This window comes from Scatophagus argus, chromosome 19 (assembly GCF_020382885.2).
Source record: "Scatophagus argus isolate fScaArg1 chromosome 19, fScaArg1.pri, whole genome shotgun sequence".
Taxonomy (NCBI): Eukaryota; Metazoa; Chordata; class Actinopteri; family Scatophagidae; genus Scatophagus; species Scatophagus argus.
The window spans coordinates 12,065,186-12,077,601 of record NC_058511.1 but is presented as its reverse complement, the minus strand read 5'-3'; the positions used below and the strand labels follow the sequence as shown (position 1 = coordinate 12,077,601).

General features: G+C 40.5%; 1 protein-coding gene across 2 annotated transcripts; it reads right to left on the bottom strand.

The window, feature by feature from the left end:
• Positions 1 to 4,151: 4,151 nt before the first annotated feature.
• Positions 4,152 to 11,405, bottom strand: LOC124051025 (elongation of very long chain fatty acids protein 4-like). 2 transcript variants are annotated; one of them, XM_046374046.1, is made up of 8 exons: positions 11,131 to 11,405; positions 10,551 to 10,602; positions 9,264 to 9,354; positions 8,504 to 8,691; positions 7,535 to 7,615; positions 6,329 to 6,500; positions 6,046 to 6,173; positions 4,152 to 5,549 (listed from the first exon to the last, which is right to left on the bottom strand). In XM_046374046.1, exons 3-8 carry the CDS (start codon positions 9,328 to 9,330, stop codon positions 5,268 to 5,270), a joined length of 918 nt encoding a protein of 305 aa, XP_046230002.1. In that variant the 5' UTR covers positions 9,331 to 9,354; positions 10,551 to 10,602; positions 11,131 to 11,405; the 3' UTR covers positions 4,152 to 5,267. The 2 variants fall into 2 exon arrangements, with proteins under 2 accessions (XP_046230002.1, XP_046230001.1); XM_046374045.1 differs by lacking the exon at positions 10,551 to 10,602.
• Positions 11,406 to 12,416: the final 1,011 nt, after the last annotated feature.

Sequence of the window (12,416 nt, the reverse complement as noted above, 5' to 3'; positions counted from 1 at the left end):
CTGACCGTCTGACGTGAGGACGTGCGTCAGACCAGGAAGCGAACAGCCGCCTCGTGACCCCTCAGTCCACACATTCGTTTGTCTCGCTCAAATGCAAATCAGTTTTATTGGCATGGACGTGATTTAGCATCGCTGATGCATCAGGTTTATAATCTTAGTAGGCATATAAACATTTTAAATATTGTGCGGAATATTATAACGTTGGTTTGTAGCTGGAGCTTTTTGAATTTAATATTAACACCGCAGTCATACTGATTTCAATACACGAAAAAAAAAACTATCTGCAATGAGTTAAAAGCAGGGCTGGATAAACCTCACATTTTTGCACCCATACTTTCTAATAACCCTGATAATATCTCAGCTTGGTCTTAAAAGCCTCTGTTACAAAGTTAAGTAGTGTAATTTGAAAGTTATGGACATTTATCCACCATCATGATCTGGATTTTGACCCATAATAGAGGCTAAAAGTCCTTTTCTGATTATTGTTACAAAATCTCCCAGTTTATTGGAGGAACCATGCAAAATTAGTGGAATGCTGCTCTTTAGCACAAACTTATTTAGAGCTGTGCACCACATAGGCATAAGGTGTATCAGCTTTAAAAGATTTCAGCTCAGTGCCTTTGCCATTTAATTTCTGGCAACCCATAAAGTGGTGCATACAGTATTATCAAACAAGTTTACAAGCCATACATCAACCACACACTAATGTCACATCAGAACCCATCGCCAGTCACACGTTTCTACTATAACTTTGTTGTTTATTAATTGACAGTGCTGAGTTCATGTACATACAATATCACTTTTGCCAGGAATCACAGTATGTGGATCCTCAAACTCATCTATTTCTCAACCACATGTTTAACCTGACTGAATTCAGGCCCAGCAGGGGGTGCTCTGCACACACAAACCCAGGTGAACACACTTCTGAAAGCAATCTGTTCCACACAGACAGGCAGCCATTAAAATGCTGACTCTTTCCACTCTGTGAGGCTAGAATGAGCTCCTTAGTCATATAACTGCTAATGAGATGAGTGAGTGACAGGTTGGGTTTGCAGAGGTTTAACCCCTGCAAACTGAGCCTCCTCCCCTCCAGCAAACTGACGTGATATTATCAAAGGCAGAGAAAGACTAACATCTTTGGGAGCCATGCATTTGTTTTATACATTTTTTTCTCTAAGAGAATTGCACAGGGATGTTTCAACCACTATCATAAAGTGAAATTGCAGAAGGCTTGTAATAGTTTATCTGGCACACCAATCTGGGTCCATGGTCCATAGTATGTGTGTACATACAGATACAGTGGTATGAAAAAGTTTGGGCACCCCTGATCATTTTCAGGATTTTCCTTTATAAATCATTGGTTGTTCGGATCAGCAATTTCAGTTAAATATATCATATAGCAGACAAACACAGTGATATTTCAGAAGTGAAATGAAGTTTATAGGATTAACAGAAAGTGTGCAATAATTACTTAAACAACATTAGGCAGGTGCATAAATTTGGGCACCACAACAGAAAAATGACATCAATATTTCGTAGATCCTCCTTTTGCAGAAATAACAGCCTCTAAACGCTTCCTATAGCTTCCAATGAGGGTCTGGAGTCTGGTTGAAGGTATTTTTGACCATTCTTCTTTACAAAAAATCTCCAGTTCAGTCAGGTTTGATGGTTTCCGAGCATGGACAGCCCGCTTTAAATCACACCACAGATTTTCAATAATGTTCAGGTCTGGGGACTGAGATGGCCATTCCAGAACGTTGTAGTTGTTCCTCTGCATGAATGCCTTTGTAGAGTTTGAGCAGTGTTTGGGGTCGTTGTCTTGTTGAAGTATCCAGCCCCGGCGCAACTTCAACTTTGTCACTGATTCTTGAACATTGTTGGCAAGAATCTGCTGATACTGACTGGAATCCATGCGACCTTCAACTTTTACAAGATTGCCAGTACCTGCACTGGCCACACAGCCCCACAGCATGATGGAACCACCACCACATTTTACTGTGGGTAGCAAATGTTTGTCTTGGAATGCTGTGTTCTTCTTCCGCCATGCATACCGCCCCTTGTTATGTCCAAATAACTCAATTTCACATTCATCAGTCCACAGCACCTTATTCCAAAAGGAAGCTGGCTTGTCCAAATGTGCTTTAGCATACCTCAAGCGACTCTGTTTGTGGCATGTGTGTAGAAAAGGCTTCCGCCGCATTACTCTCCCATACAGCATCTCCTTGTGCAAAGTGCGCTGAATAGTTGAACGATGCACAGTGACACCATCTGCAGCAAGATCATGTTGTAGGTCTTTGGAGCTGGTCTGTGGGTTGAGTTTGACCGTTCTCACCATTCCTCGCCTCTGCTTATCTGAGATTTTTCTTGGCCTGCCACTCCGGGCCTTAACTAGGACTGTGCCTGTGGTCTTCCATTTCCTCACTATGTTCCTCACAGTGGAAACTGACAGCTTAAATCTCTGAGCCAGCTTTTTGTATCCTTCCCCTAAACCATGATGTTGGACAATCTTTGTTTTCAGGTCATTTGAGAGTTGTTTTGAGGCTCCCATGTTGCCACTCCTCAGAGAAGATGCAAAAGGGAGAACAACTTGCTACTGGCCACCTGAAATACCCTTTGTCATGATCGGATTCACCTGTGTATGTAGGTCAAGGGTCAATGAGCTTACCAAACAAACTTTGTGTTCCAATAATTAGTGCTAAAGGTACTCAAATCAATAAAACAAGGGTGCCCAAATTTATGCACCTGCCTAATGTTGTTTAAGTAATTGTTGCACACTTTCTGTTAATCCTATAAACTTCATTTCACTTCTGAAATATCACTGTGTTTGTCTGCTATATGATATATTTAACTGAAATTGCTGATCCGAACAACCAATGATTTATAAAGGAAAATCCTGAAAATGATCAGGGGTGCCCAAACTTTTTCATACCACTGTATGTGTATGTCGATGCACCAGCAGGGATGCAGGTTATAGTGACCTGTGCTAAATGCCTTTGATAGAAAAGCCTTGGCCCCACTGCAATCCTCTTAGTCCCTGCTTTAGATCCCTCTGTGTCCCCATGGAGGACATACGCCTCCTCTGTCATCCAGTCTATCATTCACATCTACCCCATTAGACCTCCTTCCACCTCCACCCTGATGCCATGGATGCAAAGACACATGTTGTGGTGTACCAGGATAAGATGGAGGACTGCAAAGCAGAGCATGTGCAGTAGGCTGGAGAGAGGAGGAGGTTGGCTATGAAAAACATCTTTGTGGCCTGCAACAAAGAGTGTCAGAAATAACAGAATGGGTACGATCTGAGACTTGTGGACAACAGGGAAGTTCATGAAAAATTCATAGATGCCATTAGTGAAACTGCATTGCAATGAAAGACAAAATGGGATATTGTGTGTTTGTTCCAGGCTAATACAGACATTAAGGGCATATGTGGATGAGAGGAGGGGGGTGGCGGTTAGAGAACTGAAATCATGCAGGATATGAAATTCACAGTAAACATGTCACTTGCTTGTTCTGTGTAAAACTGATAATATGTACGGCCAGAACAGACACATCTTTTTTTGCCCTGCCTTTTATCGCGCAGAAGTACATTCATTGTACAACTGCACTATAGTCAGTTACACAACAAATCAACACTATATCAAATGTAAATGTTAACTAATTGACAGTTTGAGAGTTACAGTAGCAACCTGACGGCAGATTAGTAAAGGCTTCTCTTCCAGTGACCTGCTTTCCTGGGTAACTCATGGAGTGACGTGGAAATAAGCTCTTTTGGAGCTAAAGCCAATTTAACCCCAAAGATTAGGACAGATCTGTCTGGACAGGCCAAAGACACATCCTTCTCTGCCTCTCACACACATACGCCTACGAAAGAGTTCTTTACATCCTGCAGGTTCTGGGATGGGAGAGAGAGAGAGAGAGAGAAAGAGCAAGACAAGGAAATAGAGGAATGAGGAGAAGCAATGGGAATAAGGGGGGTGGGAAGGCTTCGACTCTAGATTAGGTTCACATTGTGTAACAGCTTGTATCGAATATGTTGAGTACAACACTGCTTAAAATAAAGTAGGTGATTTACAATTTAATTTGCAAATACATAGCTTTGTGCGTGCATGCTCACACCGAAACACAAAGACACACAAACATAAACCATGGGGTACTGACATTGTCTTTATTTCAGTTATATGTGCAGCCAGATCAGCTGTGCCGATTTCATTTTTAAGACAATGAAATAACCATTTGTTTTCTTTAAAAAAAAAAAAAAAAGAAGCTCTTTTTAGGATGAGTTTCCCTTCAGTCCTACATGGCAGTGAGATAGTATTGAGCTGAACTTCAATCTTTCGTTTGCACCTCAGCTACATCGCACAGCAAAATAAATAAATCATGAGGACCCACAAAAAATATAACAAACATACCCACAAATTTGCATAAGTACTAAAAGAAACTACAGTTCCCCTCCCTTAGCGTTTTAAACCATTTTTTTTAAATTTCACAACGAACACAAAGAAAATGTCATTCTGCAAATGCAGCAGTGATACCAGTTTGAGACAACAGAGAAATGTAAAGTCCATGACATGCTGGATTGGTAATGATAAGTAGTTAAATACAATAGATGGCAGTCATGAGAATGTTCTGAATTGTGATTTTCTTTTTTGTTTGCTAACCTTACACTACTCTAAGTATTCGTAAACAAAAATCTCCCCCCTTGAACCGAGAAAAGCTTTTAGAATGAAACTTCTGCATGCTCTTTTGTTGGTAATAGATAAATTCAATAAAACTCTTTCAGAGCACTAGAAAATAAATTAGCGTATTAAAGACTATTCAAGCTTTCTTTTAAAACAATACTGGAATCCAGAGTACAAAAGTTGGAGGTGAACTTTGGTTGATAAGTTAGTGGATGCTGAGCAGTTTGTAGGCTCAAAGTTTTGGTCCTATTACGGTCCAAAACACAGTTGGACAGAAGAGACTAGAGCCTACATGATCAGCATTTTGCTTTTATTGATTAAAAAAAACTGTTATGCGGACAACCAACACCCCTCTCCTCCTTTCAAACCCAAAAACCTTTACAGACACATCAACAAACACACACTTCTACTCTTTCACCTTTCCACATTGGTCACGAATCGCATCCTTCTACATTATTTGCAGGGATGATGAAGCCGGTCTGGTTTGAACTTCTCTGTTTGTCCCTTCCCTCACCTCCCTCCTTCTCTGGCCCTCAAAACAACTGTCTTCTTTTTGTTAATCGCCAAGCAAGCCCTCTTCCTTCTTTACTCTCTTTTTGCTCTTCCTTTCTTTTGCCTCTTTTTGTTATCATCCACTTCCTCCACTTTGCTGTGACCGTTAGTTACCGTCGAGGTGCCGTTGGCAACAGGCTTGTCTCCCTTCTGCGTGGAGGAAGGTTTGCGTCGGTAAGCGTGGTAGTAGAAGTTAGCGAAGAGGATGATGAAGGTGACCGCATAGCCGATGAGAGCCCACTGCATCCAGGCAGGGAACGGGCAGCCTGTGTAGAGCGAGTGGCCTGCATGGCCGATAGTCACATGGAACTGGATCTGAAAATTAATACGCATAAAACTTTAAAAACTAATACGCATTCCTGTGATCATATATTGATTAAAGCAGTTCCCTTCATGTGCAATACTATGCTTTTTTTGCAAAACATGCTCCTCATAACTGCAGATAAAATAACTTTTTATACAGAAATAGATTAGACTGATTAATAACAGAAATCAGAAGCAAACTAGAAACTTAAACATTGCTGTGTTGCACTTAAAGCAAACAACAGATTTTAGAAAGCAGATTTTAACACTATGACATAAACATATGTTATTTGTCTTTTTGTAATGCTTTCAGTTGTTTTGGTGACCTAACTGCAATCATATGACATAACAAGAAGAGCAGTTTAACCAGTGCTAATAAAGTAGTGTTATTTTAAGGAGGACATGTCACCAAATGTTTTTAACAGTGAGATGATCTGACCTCGAGCATTACTGCCAATACACACACAGAACACACACACACAAAATAAAGCCAGCAAGTCATACCCACCATCTGAATAATGGTGAGGTATTTCTTCCACCAGAGGTACTTCTGCATCTGAGGTCCCAAGGCTGCCAGGCCATAGTAACCATACATGAGCACGTGGATGGAAGAGTTGATGGTTGCACCAAAAAATGCTGTGGAAAGATAAAATCTGAATCAGTCAGTCATTGGTTTTACTACCATGCAACTGAGTGCCGGTGTGCCATGAGTCTAAAGAAGGAAAAAGACAAGACTGATCTGATAATTTACAGCAGGATACCTCAAAAAAAATGCAGATTCTTTTACTCACACTGTCCCCCGGGGACCCATTTGATCCCAATCCACCAGAGGATGAACATGGTGCAGTGATGGTAGACGTGGAGGAAGCTGACCTGGTTGAACTTCTTCCTAAGAATGAAAAAGACTGTGTCCAGGAACTCCACTCCTTTGGAGATGTAGTACCACCACAGAGCAGATGCTATCTAAAGACACAAAACAGGGTAGAGAAAATTATTGAGGAAAACTGTGGTGGATCCTAGACACTACCACCACTATGTGTGTGACAGTGTCTCTGATAGATAACATCTATAGACTGTGAATACAATGCAGCAGCATCCCAGTTATATGTCGGACAGTTGAGTGAAGAATGAAAGACCGATGAGCAATTACTACCACAGAGAGCATTTTTTATGATTATATTTGTGAAAACAGTAAAACAGAAAGGAAATAAATACTAAAACACAAAGCTACATTAAGTAAAAGTCAAGAATCAAGCTTAAAACAGAGCAGACCCAAATTACCCCGCAGGATGGTATGAAGTAAGGATCACAGTATGACATATTACATACTTGGCCACTCAGATATCATAATAATATTTGTCTGTAATTGAGTGATGTACAATGTATTCACCCCATTTGTAGTGCTAGTGTATAATTGTGAATAGATGATGCAAATACTTCACCTGAAATCAATATTTCAGTTGTAAACATATCTCATAGACAGGATAGGATGACTCTTAATTGACCCCTCCCCTTCCCTCCCAGCAAAATTTAATTATCATATGTTCATGTGAAGAGACTTGAAAACCAAATATATAGTATGTGGCTCGCTATCAGATGTCACACTGTCCGACAACAACATGTCACAATCACTCCGTTTCTCATACGTATGCATTCCTACCAGCCTGACATACACGTGCACATAGTACACATGGTTGCTCTCTAAGCCATGGAGTGGCATCCTGCCATCATGAAAGAGCAAGGCCGGAAGGTGGGGACAGGGGTGGAGAGTTACGGTGGTGAGACCAATTACTCCAGCCTATCTGAGTGCAGGCCACACCCAGTTTGTCCTGAAATCACTAGAGATATAACTGTTGATCTCTCTCTTTTTCAATTCTCCTTTAACCCAAATTAAACTAAATGCTGGGTTTCGTACTTGCGCACAGAGTTGAGGTGTGTGAACCTATGAATCTATGCATTGCACGAGATATTTGGGGATGTGCTTGGAGGGAGCTTACCCTGACTTCATTGACATCATTGGAGTAGTTGACAGGCTGACAGAGGTAGCTGTACCCTGCTGCTCTAGAGCCTAGTAGGAGCTGATGGGAAGCAAGAAACCACAGTCAGAAAGAGGCCGACAGGAAAATGGCGAATATTTCCTTACCCTGATTTGTAGGAGGCAACAGCTACTGCAACAAACTCAGATGATCCCTGTCAACACTAAAGAATGCTTTAAACACAAGCAAGACTCGAGTAAAATACCCAAGATCTTTATTTTTTTTTAACTTTCATGTCTTGCCAACAGGTTTTGAGTTTCCTGTAAACCTGTGGATTATTAGAAACATCTGAAAGCTGTTAGACATTTCAGGCACTGGAAATCATTGCTAGAGAACAATCCATCCTCTGCTCTGCGCATTGAAAAAACTGCTACAGCTTGTTGCTACTGCTACAGGACACATCACAAAACATTTATTATTTTCTGTAAAAGAAGTGATCACATGCACAACCACTTGTTACGTGGTTTATTGAAACAATATGCAGACTAGACTTGATGTTCCACAATTTAAATGGCACACTTATTTACCTATTACTTCAAGTCTCTTTACATTATATAGCAGGTTTGTCACAGTGGGCAGTATCACTGGTATAATTTTCTCTACGCCATACTTACTGTCTTTTCTTGAAAATATAATATGCATTTTGTGAGCCTCGCAGCAGACATACAACATGACACAGCAAAATTTAACTCAAATAATCTTAAGTTTATAAGTTTTATTTTTTGACTTACAGTGTCTACAAACTCATTACTTATTGACTGTATGCCTGGTAATGTTTTTTGCGACCTAATTAGAACTTTATTACGCTGGTGCCACATCATCCCTTTATTGTCCGGACAAAAACAAATTATAGGTGTCATTAGTTCTGCATACTATTGTTTCTGTAATGCATGAAGTAATCTTAGTGTCCCTTAGAGGCTGAGTCTTTACCTCTTTGGCGATGTAGAAATTGAGGACCACCATGCTGAAGTTGTAGACTATGAGGGTCTTCCTGAGTGTACAGGGCTGACGGTCCTGCATGTATCTAGGCCCTGCCCACAGAAAGAGCAGGTACAGGCAGCTGATGGCCAGAGTGGGGAGGGGAGATGACATCATTGGCCACTTCTCCACCCTCTTGTCTGGAAGGAAACAAAGGTCCATTTCAATGGAGGAGAAAATGTAAAGTAAAGTGGTAAAGCATCAACAGTTGTTGAAGTTAACACACTGAACGCATCCAGTACCATGCTTACTTACTCACTAAAGAACAAATTCAAGTAATTTTGACATTATTCTTATGGATGACAGTAACAATTTATTTACTAGCCTCACTGTAAAGAGACAGTACATAGGCTGTCACCACATAAGCCAACAGATTTTTTTAAAGCAAGTCACAGTTTCACCATATTATATAAAGTAAAAATTGCATGTTAAAATGATTGCACAAACTACCTGTGGCCACTTCCTGGTTCAACTGTTACCTGTCAGACTTTGCTGTTTAGCGTACATGATGAAATTGGGCACTTGTTTAAAAATCTGCCCTGTTTCTAAAACCAAGCTGGTGCCTAAAATCTTCTCACAACCCATAAGATTTACCTGATGATTTGAATGACAATAATAACAATGAACACAAATCAGTAATTTTTCAATAATCATGTAACTGAAGTGGCACACTGCTCTTGTGTGATATGGATGCAGATTGTAAAGATCTTACCTGCTATAGTAAGGCTCCATTTGTAAAATTCTACAGTGTCATTCACAAAATGTGTTACAACCTCCATGGCTCTGACTTCGTCTTGATTATACTGTGGCAGAGAGATAGAGAGAGAATCAGGTTCAGGTCAGTGAGAGCCACCCAAATTAAATTACGGGCCACATGTATCATACGTATCCTATCAGTGTAACTGGTAGCATGAGGAGCCAAACAATATCATCATTTTGTGCTCTTCGTGCATGTCACTCTCTACAAATACTTCTGTAAATTTGTGAAACACATCTTAGCTCACAGCTGCTGATGTGCACATATCAAGCCAAAGAAAACATGTTTTAGCATCATATTAAACTGACTTCTCAGGGTGTTGAGATCTTACCAGATAATATCTGAGAAGCAAGAGCCTTTTCGACAGCGATTTGTATTACGCTTTGTCATAGTACTGCGTATGCCACAGCATGGAATTATTCAGCTCACTGTAAATGCATGCAAGTCTTTTATTATGGTCTCTTCAGCATTGCTGTAAACACACTACAACAGCACATTAGGCATCAGTTTGCTTGCCTGTATTTGAAGCAGTATGATAACTTTATCCTCCACAAGATGCTAATGCACTTTCTATTGATTCTTGCAATCAGTCACAACAGTTTGAGATTATTGTAGGAAATAGGATGGGGGATATTAGGTAATGCTCTTTTCTCTGTTCTGTCTTTCACAGATAGATACTTTTAATAGCTCCTCTATTAACATCCTTTAATAAACTAACAGGACAAATATGACTACATGATATGATAAAAAAATCTAATTAAAGTGAGCAGTAATAAAAGACAAAGAGACCTGTGTACATTTCTGACTTTAATTAAGCAGTATTACATAACAAATGGTTCTTATCCACCTGAGAGTAGGTGTCTCTATATTAATCTATAAATAATCCAATGCCTCAGATCAGCTCCCTTATAAATGATTAAATGGCCTGTATACAGTGACTACAATGAGTGTTCACTGACAGGAACGTGCTCAGGGAACGATTGCACGTCGGTGTGAGCACCAGATCATAATTTGCAGAATGGACAGCTTTTTGCAAGACTTCACACAGTAACGTACCCCCTCAGGGTTTAGTAGTAGTGGGCTGCTCAGGGAAATGATACCGAGAGGGTTAACTGGGTTTGTGCGCACACAAAAAGACAGGGGCGCATGTGTCAGCAGGTTTCGCTCGGACCGCTCAAGAGGCTTAAATTCAATTGATCAACGAGCTTAGGCCTAAGTACAAATGCCCCACGACCCACAAACCTGTTTGATGGTTATCTGCCTGCATGTGCTGTGCCACACGAAAAAAACGATCATGATGAAAATGGAAAATTAAAAAAAAAATCACATTATCAGAATAACACTGTTATTGTATTTATTTGTTACTGTTATTGTATTTTTGTAATAACACATTCAAAATAAAATAAAACTTCACGAATGGCCCAATTTATGTTAAAACAGGTCTAGTTCTTCCATAGCCAATAAGACCATTCGCCATTTAATGTCGTTTAATTTTTAGCTTAATTTAAAGGTGGGATTCTGCGCAGGTTTAACAGGTGGGTGGGTGAAAGGTGCTAAAGAGCGAATGATTGAGAATAAGATTAGCAGCCAAACTACAACACGAAAAGTGTCTCTCTCGACCCTCGTAGAAATAACTGACACTGTTCAGTTGCGGACAAAGGGCTGGGCTCCAGCCAAGCTAGTTAATTACGCCCTAAAATAAGACCCAAAACCGTAAATTAGTCGTTTTTTGCGGATATGTGTGAAATGTGTTTACTATGCTCAAAGCCAAATTACGGCAACAAGGCGCACACACAATGTTGAAAAAGATGAAGTTACTTACGTCCTCGATATTTAAGTGCGTGTAATGACATCCGGTGCAATTTGATGCCCAACTCCTCTTAGTTACTGATTCACTCTCCTTCTTCTTCTGCCGTTACTGCTAATCAGTTTCTACACCGCACCGGTTGCAGTTCGACATTAAACGGCAATTTGGCAAGAAACTGGACAAGGCAAGTGAAAATCTATGACTAAGATAGGCCAATTATGCATTCAGTCCGCTCAGCCGCATCATCTTCTTGCAATCTCCTAGACACCGAGAAGCCAGATGGCATTGCGCATGCGGGAATTCACTCGCTTGCTCGCGTGTGTGCGCGCGCGCGCACGCCAGACCCTCACAGCGCATGGCCGTTGGATTTCTATTACAAAGACAATTGACGCTACTTTCTTCTGTTAATCCTCGGTATTTACTGCTGTCGAATAGCTGAAAAACTAACCAACTAATTAACAAAAAAGTAACCAAGTAAATAAATTGTAGAGAGTGTTGAGCGCTTTGTTTTACGTATGGATATAAAACTAAGCATGTTTCCACATTTTAAACAAAAGGTTACATCCATGTTTTGGTTTTACAGGTATCTGGTGATAACGTGCTGTCCCCTGGTCTCTGCCCGGCTTATTCCACTAGATGGTGCTGTCAAGCTATGGCTCACGTCACCTGCCCTGCTGAAACAGCCTGAGAACATCTGAGTTTTCTTTGAGGGAGGCCTGTGCTGTCACAGTAAGTCAACAATGAAGTTCCTTTTTTTTTGCTGTATACTACCCAAACATCCTGTTAAGACACACTGTTCATCATTCTGTTCACACTGCAACATGTGACTGACAGAGTATATTATTTTTAAGAGCACACTCAACAATTAGTTGGAACTGGAACTATGGTGCGTCATGTAGGCCTATATCCAGGGTCTTTTAGCACAAAGGTTTCAGATATACAATCATTGGTTTCAGCATAGTGTGGACTGTGCCATCTTTGAGCACATGGATCATTTAAAAAGACTCTATTGCTCTATCATTTTCCTGTGTCACTTTTGGCTCTATTTATACTTTGACTTTCCATGATGAAAGATCCAGCTGGACTGTGCTAACCTGGACCAAAGAGCTGCTAGATTCCCAAACAGTAAAGGAACAGACTGTATGTGCATGGAGGAACCAGTTGGTCCCTATGAGACTGAACTGCAATTCATATGAAAGCATGTTTGTCATTTCCTCACAAATCTGAGGCATAAATCTATTTGCTGAAGCCCTCTGAGCAGCAAAGCATGTGTGCATATGTGTGTGCGTGAACTAAATCAC